Raw genomic sequence first — 27,223 nt, forward strand, 5'->3', positions numbered from 1 at the left:
TAAAATCTAAAGTTAAAAATCTAAAGAATAAAGTTAACATACCTTTGCTGTTGTGTAGTCTACTACTTTCTTTGTGGTCAGATCACATTTGTTCCCTACCAATAACTTGTTGACATTTTCACTGGCATAACGATCTATTTCCTGCAGCCACTGTTTTACATTATTGAAGGACTCCTATAAAAATAGGCATTAAGAAATATTGTTAAAATCAACTTCTGGACATCAAATATTCAATTTTTCATACTGGAAACCTTAGCATTTGTTATCTTTGACTATTTATTCTTTGCCTCAATTCTACCCTATTTACTAAGCCTAACTGATATTTAAAGTCTTTTATCAGATACTATCCACTCCCTCCTTCCAAACTAAGAAAAAACCTCACTGCTTTCCTTCAATTCATCTCTTTTATACACCAGTCAAATAATCTTCCTTATTAGTATATCTAATGACTGAATGTCACACCTCTTTCCACAAAAAAAGCTTCAGTGACTACCACAAAGTTCAAACTATTTGATATATTAAGGTGTTCCAAAATCTGACCTTTCCAACCTAACCTCAAATTTCTCTGTAGCATATACCACACCAACTCAACAAGAACACTGTTCACAAACCATATTTTTCAGCCACCAAGCCATTTTTCTATAATAAATTTTCTTATAGAAAGGAATGAATTGTTCTCTCCCTCCTCTCTCTGAATTCCTCACCCATTCTAAATCTCAACTGAAATGCTACTCTTCCTGAAGGTGTTCCCTGATTATGCTATTTGGAAACAATCCTCTGGCCCTAGCCAGTACAGATCACTATTTTTGTACATTATTCTTACTTGAGTTCTAGAGCTATATAATAACCTTACCAAGACATAAGCTCCATGAGACAGGTGACCAGATTATCTAAACACTATCTCTTCTAGAGTCTAGTATAATGCTCTGTAAATAAAAGATACTTAATGTTTGTTGAGTAATAAATTGAATACATTAAGATGGAGTCTTCCCTCTTATTCACTGAAAAAGAGGGGGGGGTAGGTGATGAGGGGAAAAAAAGGAGTTAGAATTAGAAAAACGTATAAACATTATAAATAAGGTAATTTACATTCTATGTAAAAGAAAATTTCCTAATAAAATAAAAGCTATCTCTACAGGTAGAATCTGATACTAGCGGGAGACAATCGTCTGTAGTAGAGATTTAACTCTACAAGTAAAGGTGAGAGAACCCTTAGAAATGAACTGCAGAGAAAGGATTCTTATCTACATCAGTTTGTTAAGATTCTTCCAACTGTGAGGTTCCAGAAAACAGGACTAAACAAGAAAATACTACTAAGTCTACAACTACTGAGATGTAGATGCCAAATTATCCGCATGTTACAGAAACTGATGCAAACAACATTTAAGTGACTTGATCAAGATCGCATAAGTAATAAATCTTTTAGGGTCACAGCTGACTATAGGCCCAGAATTCTACCCAGTGCACCATCTTAACTGCCTAACCATCACGTAGATGAGGGCAAAGAACAAGTGTGGAATACAGTGAGTATCAAAAGCTCTAGAAGAGAAGTTTAAAAGAAAGATGTATTGCAGGAGCATGTACATGCACTCACACACAATAATTAAAATAGCTAACATTTACACAGAACTAACTATGCATGTGCCAACCACTGTGCTAAACAATTTACAATTATTATTTAATTTGATCCTCACAACAATCTTGGGAGGTGGGTGTTATTATTATGCCTATTTTACAGATAAGAAAACTGAGGCAGAGTTGGAAAGGACCTCAAAAACCATCTAGTCTAGCCAGTCATTCTAGATAAGGAAAAGAATGATTTTTATCATATAACATGGATTGCAGATACAATGAAATACCATTATGATCTTTAAATACATCTTTATTTTAACTTTAGAAAATAACATTTTAATTTTAGAAGCAAACTTAAAAATTTCTAATTTAAATCTACATTACTCTTGGTTCTGTAAACAGAAAAATCCTAATTATAGGCTCTTGAAACAAGAAACCCTTTTAATCACTCAATCAATAAATATTTATTAAGCAATTACTATATGTGACAGGCACAGTGCTAAGTTCTGGGTTTAACTACACAATTTTAAATTATTTACCATCAAAATCTGGGATTTGAGATAATTCTGGAAGACAAAATGTGCCTAAATATAAAAATTGGTAAATATCACCCATTTTTTGGCTAAGTATTGTGCCTGAATTCTGTATGGTCATAAATTTCTACTCCAAACAGTTAACTCGGTATCTAATTCTTTGTCTTCACCTTTGATTTTAATCTCAACCATTTTTTCAAATAGGAATCTTATCAAATATTCAAATTGCTGTTTTCTACTTCCCCTCCCAATCTTCAGGTCCTTATTATTATTATTATTATTATTATTATTATTATTATTTTAGGTTTTTGCAAGGCAAATGGGGTTAAGTGACTTGCCCAAGGCCACACAGCTAGATAATTATTAAGTGTCTGAGACCAGATTTGAACCCAGGTACTCCTGACTCCATTGTTGGTGCTTCATCCACTACGCCACCTAGCTGCCCCTAGGTCCTTATTCTTATTCCTTTTCTCCAATATCAAAACCCTCAACCACAAGAGACTCGAAAAAGCTCACTTTTGACAACTTTATAGATTTCACTTTTAAGTATGAAACATGGTAAAAATTAAACTCCTTCCCCCTAGACCTTGTCAGTCAGAATGCCACAACAAAGCCCAGGTGCTCTGGAGGTCTGGGCAGGTGTCAGTCTCACTGTGAAAGGAGCACTGCCCTCTGCAGGATAAAGAGCAATCTGAAGACACCATGAGTTTTTTTAAAAAGTCAATGAAAGGGCAGCTAGGTGGCACAGTGGATAAAGCACCGGCCCTGGAGTCAGGAGTACCTGGGTTTAAATCTGGTCTCACTTAATAATTACCTAGCTGTGTGGCCTTGGGCAAGCCACTTAACCCCCATTTGCCTTGCAAAAACCTAAAAAAAAAGTCAATGAAAATGACAACTGGCCAGAATCAAAACTTAAGGGAGTCTTTAAAGGACAGATTTACAATGCACCTTCTGCTCTGAAGCTGAACTAACTCACCACCACTATGCTTGAGATCTACCTAGACTGTGAGAAGATGTGATAACCTGGTTTGGAAATACGAAATTCAAAGAGAAAACAACCACAAATGATAAAAGATAGGATACCCTGACACAAATAGTGCCTTGAATAGCTATTTTAAAAATTCCCAAAATTCTAACAAGAGAACAATGTATTGCTTATAGTCTATTATTTGAAAAATAGCCTTTCAAGTTCAAACTGGAAAAAAATTATTTTTCTTTTAACAGAACAAAATTAACTATTCTTACAAGGCTCATGATTACTTTCTATTATTTAAAATACAGAAACATTACATTTAAACATTTTTAGATTGACAACGGTTACATTTAAAGTAAAATGTCTGAATATGGCTCTTCATCACATAATAGTCTACTCAAGAAACAATTTCCAAAGGGCTCACCTGGTCTGTCACATCATACACTACTATGATGCCATGGGCTCCTCTGTAATAACTGGAAGTGATTGTTCGAAATCTCTCTTGGCCTGCTGTGTCCCACTGTTATTAAAAAAAAAAACCCCACAAATTGTTGGACTAGAATGACTTTTTTAAAGTATTAAACTATATTAAAGCAGATATTTGTTTCGGACAATCAATGGAAACTTATTAGTTAAAATATCTTTTTGGATGGACATAGTTGTACTACATAACATCTTTATATAAGAATTAATATTATTTGTCACTAAAAGTCACAGTCACAATTCAACCATGAGTTTTTACGTACCATGCTTTCTACTGACCAGTGAACTACAAGGTAAGGATCCATCAGTTTTTTTAAAAAAGTTACCACATTACCCAGAACTGTGCTGAGCTTAGAAGAAAAAAATGCTTGACAAAAAAAAAAAATAGTGTGTGTGTGTGTGTGTGTGTGTGTGTTGTGTGTAACTTTGCAAACCTTAGTACTACTAATTGCTGGTGTCATACTAACTTTAATTCACTATGAAAGAGGAAAAAAAATTCCCTTTTTTAATGGTCTGACTCAAAATCAGAGCAAACTTTATAATTAAACTAACACTAAATATGTTCTGAAGGCAGGGACAAGCTCAGATACATCTATGGCAACACCATACAAAACTGGCCCTTAATTAATTGAAATTTATTATTCAATACTTTTTCTTGAGAAAATGAGGGAGAGGATAGTAAGTCTGTCTTGCTGGGCATAGAAATTTTAATTGATCCGCTGTTTCTGATTGTCTCATCCTGCCCCTCCTCCAGGCTAGCACCCTCCCACCACCCATCAGATCCTGGAAATTCAACATATATTGACTAGGGAACCAAAAGGTTCTGGTCCCTTGTAGCTCAGAACTGAGCTCAAGTGATCCAACAGAGACTACACTACGAATCAAAACACCTACTTTAAGTGAGTAAGGCACTGTTTATTTCTTGCTTTAAAGGCAGATTCTGACTGAGAAAGCAATGGGAAAACACAATTCTTAATCCCAATCACTTGACTTTACCTGCTTGCAGCAGTTACAGATTTCCAAAAGTTAATTTATAATTACTTGATTTTACTGAAATATTGTTATTATGTAAAGTAACAAAACCCTAGACCAATTATTCTAAATTTATATTTTTAAGATAATATAACAAATCTTAAAAGTTACTTACTATTTGGAGTTTAATTGTTTTTCCATCTAACTCTATGGTTCTTATTTTAAAATCCACACCGATTGTGCTGATGTAGCTTTCTGTATATGTATCATCCTGTGGAAAAAAAGAAAGATGAATCAGTAAAATTCACCATGTTTATTATGGTAAAGAAAGAATAGCAAATACAATTTTTCTTACAGTTTCAGATTCTAGGGCAAATTACATGGTGAGATGGATGGAGATTTAGTTCAAATCCAGCCCCAGACTCTATAGACAAAGTCACTTAAATGGGTTTCAGCTTCCTCATCTACAAAATGGAACTAACAGAGTCCTACCTCCTAGAATTGTGACAATAAGATAGTATATAAAAACTAATTATTATTTTAGAATGCACATAATAAAGAAGCTAACTTCTGGTATTTACCTCATTACCCTAATTATAAAACATTAAAAATATTTTTAAAAGAAAAACCTTCCCATGTGAACTTATCTTTTCATTAATTAGCAAGAAATATGTTCTCACCACTTATTCCTTCCTTGATGCTGAACTTTTAAAAATTAAACAGATAATCACTTTTTAAAAGGAAGTATTTTCTTCATGCAAGTTAATAAAGAATACAAGAAAGAAACTTCCAGCATATTTTTTCCATATGCCTACAAAAATGAGGGAACTTTTGTTAAGTAACTGATAAAATTGAAGTTTTACATGAATCTTTTTGTCCCTTTAATCAACTATCTTAATAATTTAGATGAAAGCTGTGGTTACATGGTCACATCAACTTCTGTGTAATATTTAAAATATCCATTAACATAAAAGTCTATACTTCAATTAATCATGATTTCATTAGTGTGAGTACACTTATGAAGCAGACCATCTCTTGATGACTTAGTAACTGATTCTTTTAAACGAGTTTTTCTGACCCCTCCAGACTTAAGCTAGGCAATATACTCCCAAGTTACACTCTGTCAGCATCTGCCAGAGTGTGGACTTCCTGGCACAGTTTTCAAAATCCAAGATTACTGCCATTTAAAGGAAGAAGATTTTAGCAGAAGACCTATCTATTTCATATAAAAGCTTTAAAGCAATTCCTTCTCATAAGAAAAAAGATTTAACAACCTCAATCTTTTTGTTCTTTTATAGTGAGTGATTCAGATGAATTACTCAAGCAAATCAGAGTAAAGAACTGTTAAGAACTGTTATCCAGTTAATTTTTAGGAAGATGGAACTAAGGTATAGGCATATATATACACACCTCGATTAATTTCACTGATTAGCAAAACAAGCCAACAAAAATAACAACACTGGGTATAAACAATGTTACCTGAATGGACAGTAGAAAGAAGAACAATGTCAAATGGAGGTGCCCACTGACTCAAGACAGGAAAAAGGGCTCAGGGTGGGGTAGATGGGAAATCGTGAAAGACTAGGGATTTGGACAGGCTAGGTTTTAGTCCAGTAGTCTAAAATGATTCCATGGCAATTTGGGATATTATTGGTATTTGCTAAAATGTCTTAATGATACTATTGTAAAATAACTGGGGCAAGGCATAACTCCAGAAATTAGACCACAAATGGAAGCTAAATATTTCGTAAGATGTGAATTGCAGTAGCTTTATTTCAACAAGCTCTAGATTTTTTAACCACAACATTCACTCAGATGTTACTGTAGGAAAGAGTTGAATAATTTGTATTTAACACAGCCTGGGTAGCTAAACAAATGCCACTCCAGGAGAAAGAAAGATCAGTTTCTAACATAAAGAGGGTAAGGATCCCAAAATTCTGTCACAACCACAATTTGGCAGTAGTGGCACTTATAAAAAAAAAATTGCTCTTTATTTCTTACTTTAAAGAGTGAAAAAAGCAAGCAGCTAGCTAAGTAAACTATAGAATGAACTACTTTTAGGAACAAAACTACTCTTAATGTACAAAGGGTACAAAGTTGAAAGCTAAGATCAGGTTTCCACTGGATCCAACATAGGGAAGGGCTATCATAATTACTTTTTCTTGGTCAGAGGAATAACTAAAAATGCCTCATTTGCATTAGAGGAAAATTGATCAAGAAGACAAAAAGAAGTTTTGGCAACTACTGTGGTCATTGAGATTAGCTACAATTTAGGGTTAATTTATAAAAGATATGTATAAAACTTGCTTCTTAGGCCCTCAAGAACTACTCATTTACACATGAGTATTTTGCTTGGTCTAATGCATTTTTTTTAGTTCTTTTTTTTTTTTTGCAAGGCAATGAGGTTAAGTGGCTTGCCCAAGGTCACACAGCCAGGTAATAAGTGTCTGAGGCTGGATTTGAACTCAGGTACTCCTGATTCCAGGGTCGGTGCTCTATCCAACTTCGCCATCTAGCCACCCCTAAATACAGATTTTTTTTAAACTAAATTTTTTCAATTAGCAATAATCCATCCCCCCCTCCTCCCAAGATCAAAGAAAAACACAAAATCTCTATTAGAAGACATATGTGTGTGTGTGTGTGTGTGTGTGTGTGTGTATAATATAGTCCGGCAAAACAAATTTCACATAAGCTACAAACAAAAAAGGATATATATACATATGTTTCATTCTAGTTCTATCACTTTTAAAATCACTCCCTGAATCTTTTACTAGGAAGTAGTCTATTTCATTATTAATACCCTGGAAATCGTTTTTGATCATTATGCTGATTAGGGTTCTCAAGTCTAATAAAGTTTGTCTTGACTATATTGTTATTGTACAAAATACAAAATTTCACTCCATACCAGTTTATACTAGTCTTCCCAGGTTTTGACGAAACCCCTCCACTGCCCACACACATCATTTTTTACAGCACAAGAGCATTTCATCATATTTATATCTTGTAACCTGTTCGCTCACTCCTTAATTGATAAGTACCCCTTAAGATTTCCATTCTTTGCTACCAAAAAAAAAAAAGAGCTACAAATATTTTTATATATCATTTTGTTCTGCTTATGGCTAATTCCACCCTTATTCCATCTTCCCTCTCAATTTTCTCTTCTCACCTTTCCCCTCCTTTCCACAATTAGTGAAAGAGGGAGGGTGTCTCTGTGTTGTTTGTGTGTGTGTGTCTGTCTGTGTGTCTGTCTGTCTGCCTGCCTGCCTGTGTCTCTCTCTCTCAGAACAAAGAGACAGTGGGCCTATACCCAGAAGGCCTGATTTTGATTTTAGCTTCAGATTACTCTTAACTATGTTACTTGCAATCAACTAACACCTGCTTTACCTGAGTAAAGCTCTGTTTATCTCTCAGATTCATAAAATGTAAAGTAGAGTTAATACATCAACAACCTTTGCAGGGTTGCTGTGAGATCAAAATAAGAAAACAAATGTAGACTGCTTGGCATATAGTTGGCACCAGTCCAAATGAGTGTTTCAAGTGTCAGTCACTCTTCCTACCCCTTCTTCTTTGTTTGTATTGATTTCTACATACACATCCTGATTATGAGACACAATTTAGATTAGGGAACTTTCTCTTCTCTGATGACTACCCCCTCCCCCAAAACTCCATTTCCTCTCTTTTTTCCATTCTTTTAAAAGCATCAAGACACTTCTACAGGACTATCTAATTAGATTTCCTTGATGATACTTGTTAACAGGGTTCAAAGGGGACCCATATATCATTTCCCTGAATGTAAGCAGTTTATACTGGTTAAATCGATCATTTTTCATTCATGTTGGCTTTTTGTAATTTCTTTTAATTTTTACATTTGAACTTTAAAGTTTCTACACAACTCTGATATTTTCATCAAGAATGTCTGGAAATGCTTTATTTTATCATTAAAGTACATTTTTTCCTCTGTAGGGGAAAGAGCTACTGCTATTACACAGCTTTTCTGGGTAAGTTATTCATGTCTATAAGTCAGGAGTTTTATGCCATCTTTGTCTTCTGAAATATCATATTCTAAGAGTTCTGGCTCCTTTATAGTATTATAGCTACTAAATCATTTGTGATCCTAACTGGAGTTTGTTTTCATTCTGGCTTGTTTGCAGGATCTTTTCTTTGACCTGAATACTCCAAATTTTGGCTATGGCAATCCTAGATGTTCTTATAGAAGTAATCAGTGAATTTTTCCTATTTCCATATTTGCCCTCTAGTTCTAAGGGATCAGTTTTTTAAAATTTCTTGATCATGGTGTCAGGTAGTCCAGTGATTCCTGAATTTTTTTCTCACTGATCTGTTTCCCAGGTCATTAATTTTTTTTCCTATTGGATACCTTCTCTCCCCCCCCCCCAGTCTTTTATCTTTTAAGATTTTTTTTTTTAAGGATTTTTCAAGGCAAATGGGGTTAAGTGGCTTGCCCAAGGCCACACAGCTAGGTAATTATTAAGTGCCTGAGACCGGATTTGAACCCAGGTACTCCTGGCTCCAGGGCCCGTGCTTTATCCACTGCGCTACCTAGCCACCCCAACTTTTAAGATTTCTTATTGCCTCATAAGAGTCACTGGCTTTTATTAGATCCACTCTAATTTTCAGGCAAATGTTGCTTGAGCAAGATTTTTATATAATGTACACCAAGCTATTAATTACTTTTCCAATTCTTTTTTCACCCACAGCTCTCTGGTCACTAATTTGAATTTTACTTGAAGACACAATAAGACCACCAAATGCAGATGGTTTACAATTTGAGTTTCATTACCAATGGGGACAAGTCTGAGTTTTTCTTTAGATTACTAAAGTTTTTGACTGATCAAACTAAACCTTAATTTCACATCAGTACTGAAGTAATCTAACAATTATCCATATGGCTGCTCCATACAGAAATAAAGAGTTTGGTCTTTTATGATTATAATATATATAACTCCAAAATTAATTTTATAAAAAGAATTCTGAAATTTTGATGTAGCAAATTCACTGAAGTATAATTAAGTCTTATTTGGGCATATTATATTATATTGTAAGAAAGAAAGAATTTTGGGGTGGCTAGGTGGCGTAGTGGATAAAGCACGGGCCCTGGAGCCAGGAGTACCTGGGTTCAAATCCGGTCTCAGGCACTTAATAATTACCTAGCTGTGTGTCTTTGGGCAAGCCACTTAACTCCATTTGCCTTGCAAAAACCTTAAAAAAAAAAAAGAATTTTATTTTTAAAGTCAACTTCCTCACTGGAACCAGACAAACAAGTTTAAATTTCCTAAACACTATTTATATGCAGTTTTTCTTCTGAAATCAGCTGGTCAACAAGCATAATCAAGGGATGTTTTTTTAAAGTAATTCTATTGGTGATCTTTACACTAATTATCTAACAGGGTAGGAGTTGTTTACTGAATACTTAAGTTACAAATACTTAAATTATTTGTTAAAGGTCAGTAATAAAGCCTCCATTAAGAAAGCAGAGGAGAATGTAAGGTCTTGACTTATCCTTTAATTTACCAGTTAAAGTGGCCTAAGAGGGGCGGCTAGATGGCATGGTGGATAAAGCACAAGCCTTGGAGTCAGGAGTACCTGGGTTCAAATCCGGTCTCAGACACTTAATAATTACCTAGCTGTGTGGCCTTGGGCAAGCCACTTAACCCCATTTGCCTTGCAAGAACCTAAAAAAATAAATAAAATAGTAAAACTGGGTAGAGGTAGACAAACTAGTACAGGGAAGATTCTCAATATTATTAGTACAAACCATAAGTTATATCCAATTATCAAATGATTTTTCTGAAATAAATCAGTCATCCACCAAGAAGATTAGATGTACTACACATATTTAATTGAAACTCACAATCTCACATGATTCAATTTCATCAACAAAGCCTTCTGATCCCACATGCACCAACATCTTTACAGAAGCACTTTCACGAATGAATTAATATTTTTAGAAAGCCATTATTCACACAGTACTTGGTGCAGAGGGGTGCTATTTAAATGTTTATTCTAGAGGGCAACTGTGTGGCTTAGTGGATAGAGCACCAACCCTAGAGTCAGGAGGACCTGAGTTCAAAACTGGCTTCAGTCACCTAGCTGGGTAACCTGGGCAAGTCACTTAACCCCACTGCCTTGCCCAAAAACAAAAAAGGAAAAAAAAGGAAAAAAAATGCTTATTCTCTTTCCCCTTTCTGTGGTGACAAAAGATTGAAAACAAGGTAGCCATCCAATGATTCAATTGGAAAATGGCTAAAATTACATGGAGGTAATTGGATATTACTGTGCTTGCTGTAACAAACAACAAACATGCTAAATACAGACAAGCATGGTAAAATATGAACTGATGTAGAGTTAAAGTAAGCACAACTAGGAAAATAATATCCACACTATCCAGTAATGAAAATAGAAATAGCAACCACAAAACAACCAGAACTGGATGCTACCAAGTTTTAAATACAAGCCTAACCCCAAAGAAATAAGTATCTCTCCCCCTCCCAGATCCTTTACAAAGGTCAGGGTTTATGAGTCAAGAACATGACATATAATGTCATTTCATTAACGTGTTAATCAGTTTTACCCAATTTTTTTTTCTCTTCTTCCTCTTTTTATGCCCCAAAGAATATATTTTGCAGAATGCTTTCTGGGAGAAGGATGAGGCAAGAATACAAAGGAGAAATCTTAGCAATGAGCAAACAAAAACAATCAAAAAATCTTTGTAAAAATATCCATTTCTGTGTCTGACAATAAAGAAAACAATAACTTTTAACAGAAAAATTTCACAAAAGAATTTGTTCCAAGTTTGAAAATAACCTAAGCAGTTACCTAGGTAAATATCACTGCCAAGAAAAATATGTAAGTATTACTAATTAAAAAGCATTCTTGTTTCAGACTTTACTTACTGCAAACCTAAGGAGAAGGCAAGATTTCCCAACACCGGAATCTCCAATCAGCAGTAACTTGAATAAATAATCACTGCAAAAGACAAAAAAGCAAATATATTAAATATACTTTATAAGTTCAAAAAAGGCTAGTCAAGATCATAATTTTCAGATGTTGACCATGCTTTCTATGCATGATTTGGCAGCAATAAACATTGCAAAAAGAGTTCTTCTGATATAGAAATCTGTATCCAAGATAAGACATCACATTCCTAATTCTGTAGTTCAGTAACCACCCATTTCCAGGCAAAAATTTTAAAAAAATCTGTGAGTAACTTGCATTTGTGAGGAATTTGAATCATCCCTATTGACTGTATTATACACTTCTGATACTAAAACAGATTTCTGCCTTAACAATTCTTGCCAATAAATGAACTTTCTTTACTCCCTCTTGAAGGTTAATCAATTTAATATAGTATTGAGTTTACTACTAATAAAGGGACAAATATTTAATTTCTGAAAGACTGCTATAAAACATTCAAGCCTAGAACTGTGATGAAGTCATAAATTACTCCGTATATACAAATCTTGACCAAATATTCTAGGCCTGAAAATGATACCAAGAACACAGAGCAAATCAGTGTTTTATCTACACTCTTTCTCATTAATGCTTAATGATAGCTCAAATAATTCCCTTTATTTCACAAATACTCTCCAGGGCCTTAGTACTGAGGGGGATTGAACAAAAAGGCAAGGCAAGAGTGTTCAGGCTCTCTTAATTAAAAGGTTAACTCTAACTGAATTTCCCAAGTTTCCAACAATGGACTTAGATCAAATTTGTTTCTCAATTAACCCTTCTAATTCTAAAAACAATTCCAATTTAAATATATTTTATAAATGTCTGAGGTCCAAAAGCTGACAATAATTTGGACTTCTGTACAGTCCCTATGAAAACAAGTCTTGATTTTTCAGGATATTTTGATTTTTTACCATGTTTTTGGACATTCAAGTTCAACCTTTTCACTTTTAAATGTTAAAGAGTTCAAGTGTTTTTCATTTCAGCTAAACCATTATACCTTAAAGCAATATATAAACATCCATCATTATATATAAACATCCATTATTATATATAATAAGTCATACCACTTATTTGATATTTTTAACAGTTATCAAAATTCAATGTCAGGATGACTTAATTTTAACTTTAACATTATTTTAATTCAGTTTAATATATCCCCACTGGGTACTCTCTCCATTAATATTATCACAACCTACAGATGTGTGTGTGTGTGTGTGTGTGTGTGTGTATATACACCTTCTTGTTCATAAATTCACTGAAAGCCCTTCCTCAGGTTTTTTTACTATTTCAAGGATACCAGCACAACACTGAAGTTGTCTATACCTGTTAGATCACAATTGTTAGACCTTCTACCCACTACCTCTTCCTAATCACACTTATCACTGATCATGTACTTTCAAACTTCCTTGATGCTGCTAAGCCAACAAATTGCTCAATGCTATTTTATATACTTCAATCCCTTCGCTTCTATGAAATAGATGGTGTATACACCAAATTATTTCTAAGGTCTCTCCCAATTTTAAATGTTATGATCATATTATGTATACAAATAATTATAAACTGGTAAAAAAAAAAACCCTCCTGTGAAAGAATCCATTATTTGAAAATCAGCATTCCATCTATCTCACAATCAATTCAAAAACCAAGAAAACATCTTAAATTACTAAATTCTCTGAAGCTACCAAACATTTAGTACCACATATCTAAGTTTCTGCAAGGCAAATGGGGTTAAGTGGTTTACAGCTAGGTAATTATTAAGTGTCTGAGTCTGGATTTGAACTCAGGTACTCCTGACTTAAGGGCCAGTGCTCTATCCACTGAACCACCTAGCCACCCCAAAGTTTCAGTTTTAAAAAATAAATTTAATTCCCTAAACTTAATTATTCCAAACAAGATATATAAGATATGTGTGTGTGTGTGTTTCAAAGAATCTGCAGAGGTTTCAATAATATTTTATTCTCTTTTAAATACATTAATAGTTTTAACAACATAACAACAGCAATAAAGTTAATGAAAAACTGAATCTGGACTTCCAGTTCTATATAAGCTGTATTATCTATCTACCTGTAGTCTACTAGTATAAAACTACCATACTTAATTAGAATTATTTAATTTTGAATATATTATAAAAGATGCCCATTGAACTTGGTTTACAAAATTATGGTGTGAATGCAATGTCAATATTACTGCATCACAAGAAATAGGAATTTGGAGGAGTAAAAAGTAAGAATTACAGAAGAAATAACCAGGAAAGTAATATTCAGAATGACTACAATGTAAATTCAAAAAAAGAAGAGAAAAAAGAAAAAAGAAACTCAAAAATGTGAAAAGCAAAGATTATTTTAAAAATCTGATTTAAAATGAATACAAGTCTTGTAAAGATCAAAGTGGAAAATAAAATAGTAATAAACCAAAAAATAAATATAAACAATTATCAGAAGAAAATCCTTAAGTCAGGTATTCAAGGGGCAAAAAACCAGGATACTTCAGTCTATAATCAGATAACATATTTCTCTTCATGAGTCTTTTGGGATTGTCTTAGATCACTGTATGGTTGAGAATAGCTTAAGTCATTCATCACTGAACTGCTGTTAACTGTGTACAATGTTCTCCTGATTCTGTTCACTTCACTTTTGTTTCAGTTCATGCTGGTATTTCCAGGTTTCTTTAAATCAACCAGAGCATGGTTTGTTATAGTACAATATTTCATTACAATCACATTTCACAATATGTTCAGGCATTTCCCAACTGATAGGCACCCTTCTCAGTTTTGAATTCTTTGCCACCACAAAAAAGAGCTGCTATATTTTTGTATAAGTAGGCTACCCCCTACCCTTTAATCTCTTTTGGAAACGAATTACTAGGGATATTGTTGGATTAAAGGGTATGCACAATTTGATAGCACTTCTGATGTAATTCCAAATTGTTCTCCAGAATGGTTAGATCAGTTCACAACTCCACATTAGTTTTCCAGTTTTCCCACATTCCCTCCAATATTATCCCCTTTTTTTCACATTAGCTAATCTGATGGATAAGATGAAACTGCCAAATTCTTTTAAGTTTGCATTTATCTTATCATTTAGATTTATAGCAGTTTTTCTTAAAACTGATTTGCTGAAATGATTTGAAATAATCTGAAAATGATTTGCTGTATTCACTTTCAATTGTTTGACTCTTTAATTAAAACTATACCAAACTGATTTGTATTTTCATATAACAACAACCAAAACACAACCAAAAACCAAAGGTCAAACAAACACAATCATAAGTTTAGTTTCTGAGTCATGATTATTTCCAATTATCAATAAAAAGTTCAAGACTGGGGCAGCTAGGTGGCACAGTGGATAGAGCACTGGCCCTGGAGTCGGGAGTACCTGAGTTCAAATCTGGCCTCAGACACTTAACCCCATTGCCTTGCAAAAAAAAAAAAGTTCAAGACTGCATAAATTTTTCTATTAATTTATAATATATCAAAAAGTACAAGTACAAGCTGTCTTTTTTTATCAGATTATGTCAGGAAAAACATCTGAGCTGAGAATTTTATTGGTGTGGTATCTCCACATATTAAAAACAAAAAACCCAAAACAAAACTATTTTCTGTGTTTACAAAAATAAACTGTCTTATGACTCTATGATGCTATTTTAAAGAATGAAGTTTATGCTCACAGTCCTATAAAATATCCTGTGGCATGCAAACAACAGAAAGTTGGTCTTACTACATTTGACTTCCAAGAGTTCCCTCTGAAAACTTATAAAAAAAGTTCCTGCCGAATCAAAAAAGGTAAAACAAAATAGTTTGATTATATGATTTAAAAAAAATAGAAAACTGTCCCCCCAGTACATATTTTAGGTGTCAGATTTACCATATTATACCTTAGAAAAAGAAAATCAGCATGCATTAACATGTTAATTTTGCTTACTTTGTTTAGAATGTTCACATTAATAAATTTAGGGAGTTTTTAATTAATTTACCACAAATAACATTAATCTTTCATCCCTTTTGGGTCAAGACCTACAAATTCATAGGTAATGAATTTTTTCAGTGATGATTCATGAATAAAGTCTCCAGAGGCATAAAAATTAAGAAATCACAGGGAGCAGCTAGATAGCACGGTGGATAGAGCACCGGCCTTGGAGTCAGGAGTACCTGGGTCCAAATCCAACCTCAGACACTAATAATTACCTAGCCATGTGGCCTTGGGCAAGCCACTTAACCCCATTGCCTTGAAAAAATCTCAAAAAAAAAAAAAAATCACAGATTATTAAGTTACTAATGCTGTACTTCAAAGCCTAAAATCAAGGTTACTTTGAACCAAATTCTAGAGCAGTAAATGAAGATTTATTTAATATGTAAAGACAGTAATCAACTATTCCATTAGTTGTTTTTATTAAAATATACATTTAACATTTCTCTAATATATGTAGACTATTAAGAGGGGTCTTATATAATATACGCAAATAATTGTAATGCAAAAGAGAGGTAGCAAAGTGCAATATAAGATCTAAAGAGAAATGAGAAAAATTAGATTGGAATTTAGAATTCAAGTCCTTATATGACTGCAACTTTGCTTCTGCATTCATCAAATTATGTTGCTTGGCATTTCATTCAAAAAACAGACCTTCAATTGCTAACAAAGGGTCAGTATTTCCTCATTCGTGGCTAAAACCAACTATCTAGTCTGGCAAAGATATTAAAAGAAAAGATTAGCTAGGTAAACAGCTCTCTACCAAATACAAAATTCTCTCTAACCAAGGTAAGCAAACATTTAGATATTAAAAAAAAAAGTGTCCACAAATGTTTAAAAGCTATGTAATGCTTCTTTAATATTCAGACAGCATTACTTTCCAGAATCCAATTTACCTTAAAGATTTGCTTTTTTCAGATGAATGTTTCATGAATTTAGAACCAGTAATTTCAAGGGTACTCTGGCAGTGGTTGAAAAAAATTAGGATGAAGGGTGATAGATTTCCCTGATCTCATGCTTTCCCCCAAATTTGCTTGCAGCAACTATCAAAGGCAGAATCTAGAGCAGGGACACTAAGTTATTTGTCCACTACAAATTTGGAAGATCATTTAGTCCTCCCCTTCAAATCTTTTCCTCATACATATAACAATATGTATATTCTTATACATACAACGATAGCTAGACAACAGCCAAATGGGGCAGAAGATATTGGGGTAGGCCTGGAGTCAGTTCAAATTCCATCTCATTTATTTAGCTATCTGAGCAAGTGAGCAACCTATTTGCCTCAAGTTTTTTCAATGGCAAATGGGGATGATAATAATAACAGCATTTACCTTTCCTAAGGTGATTGTAAGGATCAGATGAGGGAATATTGTAAAGCTCTTGGCACAGATCTCAGCATATAACAAACCCTATATAAATATTATATTATCAATCTCATCAATTTAAAATATAGTATATTTAACATGACCTTCTGGAAGGAAAACAATATTGTACAATTGAAAGAGTCAGAAGCTCTCAAGTTCAAATCTCACCTTTGACACTTGTTACCTACCTGTGAGTACAGCTAGGTGGCGCAGTGAATAGTGTGCTCAGGCTGGAGTCAGGAAGACCTGAGTTAAAATTTAGACTTAGACATTGACAAGCTGGCTAACTGGGCAATTCACTTTACCCTGTTTGCCTCAGTCTGTTTCTCATCTGCCAAATCAGCTGGAGAAGGTAATGGCAAACCACTCTAAGATCTTTGTCTAGAAAACCCCAAATAGGGTCATGAAGTCTGAAAATGACTAAACAATAAAACAATTAAAAAAAAATCAGTGGTGACCTTTGGTCAAGCCCTTAATCTTCTGGCACATCAGTCCTCTCACCTATAAATTGAGACGGTTGGCATAACAACCTTTCCAGCTCTAAGTCTAAAACTAATTCTCTGATCCAAGGAACATTCTGCATGTCATTTGCTTTTTAAAGTTCCTTCTTTGCTTAAACACTAGTCAATTAACCTCAACAAACATAATATGCCTTGAACACAAGATACTGGTGGAGAGACAAAGGAAAAAATGAAATAGTACCTTGTCAAAAAGATTCATCTTTTATAGGACAGCTAGGTGGCACAGTGGATAGAGCACCAACCCTGGAGTCATGAGGACCTGAGTTCAAATTTGGCCTAAGACACTTAATTACCTAGCTGTGTGACCTTGGGCAAGTTACTTAAATCCCATAGCCTTGCCAAAAAAATAAACAAAAAAAGATTTATCTTTTGAGAGTAGAGAGGATATATATATATATATATATATATATATATATATATATATATATACACACACATACATATATATATACACACACATACACACACACACACATACACATACAAATGAATTATACAACAATTGTAGATGAAGGAGTAAGCAAGGAAGGTTCTGTTAAGAGATACTTAAATAAATGAACCTACAAGGAAGACTAGGAAATCTAAGAGGCTGCAATGATGAGTCAACATATTCCAGGTATGGGGGAAAGCTTTGGGGAAATGTAAAGAATTGAATGGCCATAAGAATAAAACTAATAGTCCAGGTAGATTAGAACAGAGTTTCTGAAGGGAATCAGAATGAAATAAGACTGAAAGAGTTCAACCACAGAGGGCCCCTTAAATTCAAGGATAAGGAATTCACATTTTATCCTATAAGCAGTGGGAAGGACCAAAGTTTTTAGCAGGAATTGACATAGTTATCCAATGCCTTTCCAAGACTTTGGGAGCTCTTGGGAAGATGAAATGGGAAAATACAGAGGCAGGAATCAGGTAGAAAATTAGGAAGCAAGTTCAGTGGAAAGATAATGAGGACCCAAATTAGAGTAGTACTATGTAAGTTGAACAAAGGAAGCCAAGTGAGAGAGAAATTGGCTCATTTGCAGGTTCCCAAACTTGGCATTCTATATCTAGTCTCAAAGCCCAGGTTATCTAGGGATCATCTCCTAAGGGAAACTTCTCTGATCTCATTATCATTAGTACTCTCCTGCTCTCAAATTGCTAAGTGTATTTATCTTTTTATATGCTATTTCCTCCTCAACAAACAGAAATATTGCAGATAAAGAATAAAATGAAAATTAGTGACTGATCAGATAAAAGATGATGCTGAGCTTATAAATCTGTCTAACTCCAAACTTGGTAGTTCTCAACAAATATAAGGAAATTTAGAAGGAAGCTGCAAATGTGAGGGGAGAAATGCATGAAATATCATACAGTAGAAAGCACTGGCTCTGGAATAAGTACACCTGGATTCAAATAACAACTCTGAGCCTTACTATTCATGTTTTCTTTGTTACTTCTCCTTTTCACAGAATCTAATTTTCTTGTGTACAGAAGGACTAGATGTCCTTTGAGGCCCCCCTTTTGCTTTAAATCTAGATTTCCTCTGAGTTCTGTTTGGGTTGTACTAAATTTGAGAATGAGGTCTAACTTCTCCTGGATATCTTGTCTGCAAATGGATGAAAAAAGGTCAAGAGCAATTAGGGTTGAGCAGTTAAGATTCAGGAGTCGCATACATAGCTAACATCTGAACCCATAGCAGCTGAAATTATGCAGTTTAAGTGATGAAAAAAAAAAGGATTCAATGGCAGGAGACACTAATAGATTGAAGGATTCAACCTAGCAAAAAAGTGAGGAATGATCTAAGTCCTGAGGGGAAAAAAAAAAAAAGAGTAAGGCAGAGAGGTTACCAGTATCAAAAGTTGCAGAAGTCAAACAAATAAAGACTGACAAAGTCCATCAGAGAAGACAGATCACTGGTAGTCTTAAAAAGGGCAGGGCAGTTTGATTTGAAAAGGTGGAGCTTAAATTAGACTTCAAGGATTAAGTGAGTCACTACTGGTAAAGCTGGAGCAAGAAATGTGGATAATTCTAGGAGTTGGAAATGAAAGGAAGCCAGGTATGACAGCTTGAATGGATGTCAGTGCCAAGTAAAGGCATTCTTTTTAAAGTAAATTTTATTGCTATTTCTTGTTTTTTTTTTCCCATCACGGTAATTCCCAGGGGTTTTCTTTCCTCTCTTCTCTTTCCTACAACTACATAGAAGCCCCTACTTTGTCCTTCAAACAAGAGAGGTGAGCAAAACCAACTTACAGGAACCAAATCTGTTATTGTATGCATTCTACATATTGTACCATTCCTCAACAAAAGGAAGGGAGGGGCAGGCCTCTTCATTTCTTTTCTTGAACCAAGATAAATTATTATTAGTCTCAGTGTTTAGTTTTGTTCTAATTTTCTTTTCATTTATATTACTGCAGTTATTATGTTATTTCTCCCACTTCTGCTTATTTTATTCTTCATTGGTTCATCTAAATCTTCCTAAGTTTCTGAATTCCTTAAATTTGCTGGACTATTGGAGTTTTTACAACGGAATAATATTTCATTATACTTATATACTACAAATTTGCTCAGTTATCCTCTCCAATCAATGGGCATATGTACTCTGCTGCCAGTTTTGATTGTTTTTGCTACCACATAAGTGCTATTAATAATATGGGATATGTAGAATGTTTTTCCTTCTGTCATTGACCTCCTTCATCAAGTTTTTTTTTAAGAAATGAGTAGAATGAATAGATTAAAGACAGAGGGTGAGAGACAGAATAAGTGATAAGCATCAAAGGTACACAAGGTAGAGGAAGCTCGCTATGGCAAGAAGGACTACTTCCTTGAGAGGATAAAAGAATTAAAGGGAGATAAGTCATGGTAGCATTAAGAAAGGTTTCACAATGAGGAAACAACACTAAAAATGCCACAAGACAAGAGTAGCTAGGTAGCACAGTGGATAGAGCCTCAGCCCTGGTCAAGAGGACCTGAGTTCAAATCTGACCTCAGACACTTAAGAATAGCCTAGTTGTATGACCCTGGGCAAGTCACTCAACCCCATTGCCTTACCAAAAAAAAAAGTCACAAAAAAATTTTTTTTAAAGTTAAATGTGCAAAAGCAAGAAGTAATGATACAATTTTTTAAACAATTATAATTAACTAAAGTACCAAAATTAATGCAGATTACAATATCACAAAAGTCCTCAGATGATTAAATCAATTTCAAAGGAATGAAGCAAGCATCAAACAAATGAAATCAAGCTAGAATTATAGCTTTAAAAAGATAAGGCTAGGTGGTGCAGTGGATAGAGCACCAGCCCTGGAGTCAGGAGGACCTGGGTTCAAATCCGACCTCAGACACTTAATTGCCTGGTTGTGTGACCTTGGACAAGTGACTTAAGCCCCCACTGCCTTGCAAAAAAAAAAAAAAGATAAGGTTATCAGTATGAAGACCATAATAAAATACCTGAAAGATTTAAGACTCACTACAGTAAAAAACGGAATTATAACTAACACTTGACAAACTGGAGAAAGTATTTAGAAAAATAACTATTTGAACTGGAAAATATGCAAAACTGAATGGGAGATGTGTCACAATTCATGGAAGAAATAGAAGGAAGGAAATCCCAAAGAAAAAGCACTGTCTTTTAATAAAAAAGAGAAGTCCAAGTGAAAGATCCCTAAACATTTAATATGAAAACAAAAGAACTTCTAAAAAAGGGATTGTTAAATTTAAATTATTGACACATGTATATAATACCTTCTTATAAAATGATTGAAGACAATCCTAACAATCAGTAAGCAAAATTAGAAGGGAATTTATTTTCCCAACTATGAGAAGAATTATTTTATATCTGAAGGTCAACATGCATCCTGTCCTTAGACCCATGACAGAAAAGAGAAAGAGTGATTCTCTCATCTAAATCCAATTCATTTATCACTTACTTTGCATCAAGCAATGGGGATACAAAAAAAAGATGAAAAACATAAATCAAATGGGTTTGATTACACAAATTAAAAGTGTCCTGTGCATAAAAAATACCCCAAAAATTAAATTTAGAAGTATTTATTAGTAGTGAATACATCAGGTAAGCTTTCAATACCAAGTATTTATTTAAAAAAATACCATTTGTATCCAGAGAAAGAACTGTGGAGTTTAAACGTAGACCAAAGGTTATTATGTTCAATTTTTTTAAAAAAAAATTATCTTATGTACTGCATAATTTTGCTATCTCTAATATTTTATTTTTTCCTTAAGCATATGTTTTTTCTCCCCACACATTCAATGGATGGAAAACAGAAAACAATATAGAGATTATCAAATTGCTTTCTATGGGGAGGAGAGGAGAGGGAAGGGAGGGTGGGAGAAAAAAAATTCTAAGAAAGATTCAAAACCCTAAAAAAAAAATACTACTGTATATAATTGAAAAACAAATAAAATATGTATAAAATAAAAATATTAGATAATATACATTTCACAATTGTGAACCAATTTTTGAATATGAAAATAAAATTATATTACATGATAAAAGTGCTTGAACTCCCTCAGAGAAGCACAAACCAAGAAAAGATACCACCATAAATTAAACAAAATAACAAAAATTTAAAAAATAATTGAATTTAACGTTTATATCAAATCACTAGGGAAAGAGAAACAAGATTCATTTATAGTGAAAACTGTATTGGCACAATCTTTGAGAGTGCTCGAGAGACTGCTAGAGAGAGAGAGAGAGAGAGAGAGAGAGAGAGAGAGAGAGAGAGAGAGAGAGAGAGAGAGTAAGAGGAAAAAAGATCATAACTTTTGACCCATAAGGTTTTATTTAAACATATATGTATACATATCTATCTATCTATCTATCTATCTATAAAACAATGAAAAATTGGAAACTAGTTATATAAACACATTCATTTGATTTATGAATAACAGGGGGAAAAAACTCCAGCAACCATTATTAATAGCTACTGAGAATGGCTGATTAAATTATAATACATTAACACAAGGCATATGCATCCACAGAAACATGAGAATATCCATATGAAGTGATAACAGGTAAGATCAGCTGAAATCATAACTATATACACATGAAATTATATTTAAAGTCAAAAATTAGATACCAAAACTACATACGTGGTCACCTTCAGGCATCTTGATCTATATCCTGTCCTTAGACCCATATGACAGAAAAGAGAAAGTGATTCTCTCATCTAAATCCAATTCATTTGCAAATCATGGCAGTACCTTCCTAATATCATGGTTCCCTTCAAGAAAAAAGGGCAAACATCTGCTTCCAAGATGCTGCATCCCCTCCTTTTAAAGCCCTATATAACCAGGCCCAATCCAAGTTTTCTAGTTTTCTTACATGTTATTCCTATCCAGATAACTACAATCTTAGTGTTCTTCCCTTATGGCACTCCTTCTCCCAAATCCAGGCATTCTCAATAGCCATCTCTTGAATTCCTAGAATTCTCTCCCTCCTCAATTGTTTCCTGCTTTCATTGGTTTCCTTTTCACCTCAGCTAAAATTCTATCTTATGAAAAGTCGTTTTCACCTTCCCTCTATTAAATTATATTATCAGTACGTTTCTGCCTTTATACTTCTAGTATTTTAACAGTGGAGTGCCTGGCACTTCATAACCATTAACTTGACTTGTTTAAACTTGCAGTCTCCTTTTTCTTTCCTCTCACCTCTTAATCTTTTGCAATTTGGCTCTGACATCAATTTAAACTGTCTCCAAAGTTACCATTGACTTCTTTCTTAAGTGCCAAATTTGATGGTCTTTATGCAGTATTACTCCTTTTTTAATTATTTACTGCACTAATGAAAAACTCAAAGAAATGGAGCCCACTAATCCAAATATAAGAATCCCTGCAGGTCAAACACCAACAGTTTTAAAATATATTATCTCTCTTTTATTTTATTTTTATTTTGTTAATTATTTCCCAGTTACGTTTTAATCTGGTTTGGGAGTCATTTGGGGGTGTTTATGGCTGTGTTCAACACGACCATCTGCTCTACTGCATTTGGTACTACTCCTGACCACTCTTTCCCAGGATATTCATTCTCTCCTCTTTAGCTTTCTTTCTTTTTTTTTTTAATAGCTAGGTAATCATTAAGTGTCTGAGACCGGTTTTGAACCCAGGTACTCCTGACTCCAGGGCCGGTGCTTTATCCACTGTGCCACCTAGCCACCACCTAGCCACCACCCCCCCTTTAGCTTTTCCTGACACTCTTTTTTAGTTACTCCTAATCCTATCTTGACAGGTCATTTCCAATTTCTGGATGCCTTTTGTTTTCATCTCACATACAGAATCTCTCCCCTCTACACAAGAGCCAAAAAATTTAAGAGGGAAAAAAAGCAGTGAAACAAATCTCTATCAAAAGTATGTGACACCATGCTTCCTACTCTACTGAGAAAAATCTAGGTTGTATGTTATAGACATTCATCTCCGTTAACTACACACAATTCATGGGGCGGCTAGGTGGCACAATGGATAAAGCACCGGCCCTGGAGTCAGGAGTACCTGGGTTCAAATCCGGCCTCAGATACTTCAATGATTACCTAGCTGTGTGGCCTTGGGCAAGGCACTTAACCCTGGTTGCCTTGCAAAAAAACCCAAAAAACCACACACAACTCTAGCATCCTTTGTAACTATTCTTCTCCTCTGATAGTCTTTCTCCCTATCATAGTTAAATGTTCCATACTAAAATCTTTGATTTTACCTCTTCCAAGAGACTTGTTCTTTTCATCAGTGCTTCTTTCATCTACAATCTCTTATCTATTGGCTTTCTCTACAGCCTAGTGATGTGTCTCATTTATCCTTCAAAATCTTTATTTTACCAAGGTAACTCCTAAAACTCATCTTTTCTCTTTCTTCCTGACAAAATCCTAGAAATCATCTACATTCACTCCAAATTCTCATGCAACTCCATGCAAGCTGATGTCCAACATTCACTCATCTGAAATTGTTCCCTAAAAGATTACCAATGACTTATGTATTAAATCTAAAGGTCTTTTTTTCAGTTACTCCCTTTGACCTCATGCAATATTTCAAAGTAGATAAGATACAACTGACCACACTGTCTCCAGAACTGGTTTTTCTTCCCTTAGCTTCCACAAACTGCTCTTTCCTTTCTTGTCTCACAGTTCCCTCAGTATACCCTACTAGATCATTCATGGAGCCAACCAAGTCCATTTGAGGTACAATATTCTCTCAATTTTGCACTCAATGATTTCATCAGTTTTTATGGGACATTATTGTCAATAAAAATAACTGCCAACTGTATGTTATCTAAATCCAATTTCTTACCAGAGCTCAAGCCTTACAGCTCCAGTTGCCTGATAGACAAATAAATCTGCCAAAACTTCAGAGAACTGATAACTTCCCCCTAAATCCAACCATACTTTGTGTGTCTACAGACAAATCAGTTAACCTCTCTCTATCTATATATCAGTTTCTTCATCTGTAAAATGGGGACAAGAGATGACATATAATATGTAGTCCAAGTGGTTGAGGCACAGAATTCAGGACAGGGCATATGAAATAAGGTAGATATGACAGTACCAGCACCTGTGGATGTCTGAAAAATACAAAACTGATTCCATAAAAATGCAAAATCTACAGAATTGTAAACTACAAAAAAATATGAGCAGATGTAGGAAGGGATGGCTTGGAAAGGGGGAGAAAGGAGAAAAAGCACAGCTGTTAGGATTCTATTGCAATAGTCCAGAAAGATAGTAATAAGGACTTATCTCTGTATGTTTGCCTCCCATGAAAGAACATAAGCTTCTAGAGAACATGAATCATTTCATTATTTTTTTTTTTGCTTTTGTATCCCCAGTGCCTAGCACAGTATTTGGCACATATTAGGCCCTTGATAAATGTAGGTCGAATGATAGACTGTTGGCAGTGAGAGTGGAAGAAAGAGGAAAGAAAAAGAAGAGATAAGAGCAATGGCGGAATGAACAGTTATCGCTTTCACATCTTGGTGATTTGGCCCTCCTTTTGTTCAAAGTCTAAATTTTTTTCGTTTTCTTTTTCTTTTATGGGGTGTTTACAGAACCTTATTGTAAAATTTGGGTTAAGGATTTGGTCATAGGTTCTACATGGGTCACTGCAATCTCTGTATCGCTAATCTTTGTTGTCATCTGCTCTGCTGGCATTTGCATTCTTTTCACAAATATTAACTTTTTATTATTTTAGCTACAAAAAAGAAATTGTGTATATTGTATTAAAAGAGGAAATATGTTGATATTACACAATACATACTATAAATATAGTTTATCTACTTCTGAGTTTCTAAATTTTTTCTTTCTCATCTTGTGGTTTTCGTTATGTTGTTGATAGCTTTCACAAAACTACAAAAAAAAAAAATCCCATTTGATTTCTTATGCCAATCCATGATATAGTAAAACCTTGACAGGGAAAGTCATAACATAGAAGGGATAACTGTAGTGTGATAACAGAATACTAAAAATGAAGGAGAGAGGAAGAGAAAAGGCAACAAGATATCAAGGCTATAAATCTGGTTGAATAGGTGGCAAAGAATAAACTTTTGAAAAGTTTTAAAGTTAGGTAAGTCCTACAGAATCAATTCCAACAGCTCTATTTCACGCCTAATGCACAATCTTAAATAAACTTACAGACATACTGGAGAAGAGTACACAAAAGAATTAAAGATATAAAAGATATATACCCACATACTATTTTTTTTTTTAGATTTTTGCAAGGCAAACGGGGTTAAGTGGCTTGCCCAAGGCCACACAGCTAGGTAATCATTAAGTGTCTGAGGCCGGATTTGAACCCAGGTACTCCTGACTCCAGAGCTGGTACTCTATCCACTGTGCCACCTAGCCACTCCACCCACATACTCTTAAATATTGCCTCAAACCCATTTCTGGAATGCTTCTAACTTCTTTCTCCACTATTCTTTACTTAAAACAACACTGTTAGGTGCATTAATAACAAAAAATAATATTTGGGGAAAATTACACACACATACACACAACCCCCTCCCCCCCTATCAAAACACCCAACCATGAATGAATTCTTTCCTAGGAGGACTTTATTTAAGACAAAATTGGCTCAAATATAAATACAGTCAGCAAAAATTAATTTGCTGCTGGAGCTAAACAAACTTCTTCTGGATTATTGCAATTTTCTTTCCTTTAGAAGGCAAGAAATTTCTTTAAAGTACAAAAATATATCTATATTTACATAAAAATTCCAATAATCTAAATATAAAGAATTGGGGTGGCTAGGTAGCACAGTGAATAGAGCACCGGCCCTGGAGTCAGGAGTACCTGGGTTCAAATCCGGCCTCAGACACTTAATGATTACCTAGCTGTGTGGCCTTGGGCAAGCCACTTAACCCCGTTTGCCTTGCAAAATCCTAAAAATAAATAAATAAATAAATGAAAATAAAGATAAGGAATTAGTTAATACAAACAGATAATACCAAAACTTACTTTTTGAAATGTTTTCCAGGACACAATGCAAAAAATTACATTATTTTATACGGCCATATGATAAATACTTTGGTGAACACATTATGCTACACATTTAGAAAGTGGGTCTTTTGCTGCTCAAGATTTGATAGCAAACTGACAAACCAAATCTGACAAAAGGCAAGAAAGATCTTGGACAACTTTAGAAACATTAGAAACTTTGGAAAATTTCCTTAAGGCAAAAAACAAGAATGATTACAGTAAGGATGTGGAGAAAAAAATTGCACTTGTTGCAAACATTGTAAACTGGTTCAATCCTTCTAGAAAAGAATCAGGAAATACATATTCCAAACTATAAAATTTCATTCAGACTGACTATATTACAGGTTAACACTCAAGAGGGGAGAAAAAACATAATACAACTCCATAAATCTGAACAAAGATGTTTATAACAGCATTTTTT

The 27,223-nt window shown here is 34.2% G+C and overlaps 1 protein-coding gene across 1 annotated transcript in view; it reads right to left on the reverse strand.

The window, feature by feature from the left end:
- Positions 1–27,223, reverse strand: part of RAB1A (RAB1A, member RAS oncogene family) — a 42,760-nt gene that overhangs the window by 883 nt on the left and 14,654 nt on the right. Inside the window, exons 2-5 of the mRNA XM_074207338.1 lie at positions 11,445–11,517; positions 4,709–4,804; positions 3,503–3,598; positions 43–174 (exon numbers count right to left, since the gene is read on the reverse strand). Of these exons, the coding sequence (XP_074063439.1) occupies positions 43–174; positions 3,503–3,598; positions 4,709–4,804; positions 11,445–11,517 (397 nt within the window). The remainder of the gene's footprint in view (positions 1–42; positions 175–3,502; positions 3,599–4,708; positions 4,805–11,444; positions 11,518–27,223) is intronic.

Source organism: Macrotis lagotis, chromosome 1, assembly GCF_037893015.1.
Source record: "Macrotis lagotis isolate mMagLag1 chromosome 1, bilby.v1.9.chrom.fasta, whole genome shotgun sequence".
NCBI classification, from domain to species: Eukaryota; Metazoa; Chordata; class Mammalia; order Peramelemorphia; family Peramelidae; genus Macrotis; species Macrotis lagotis.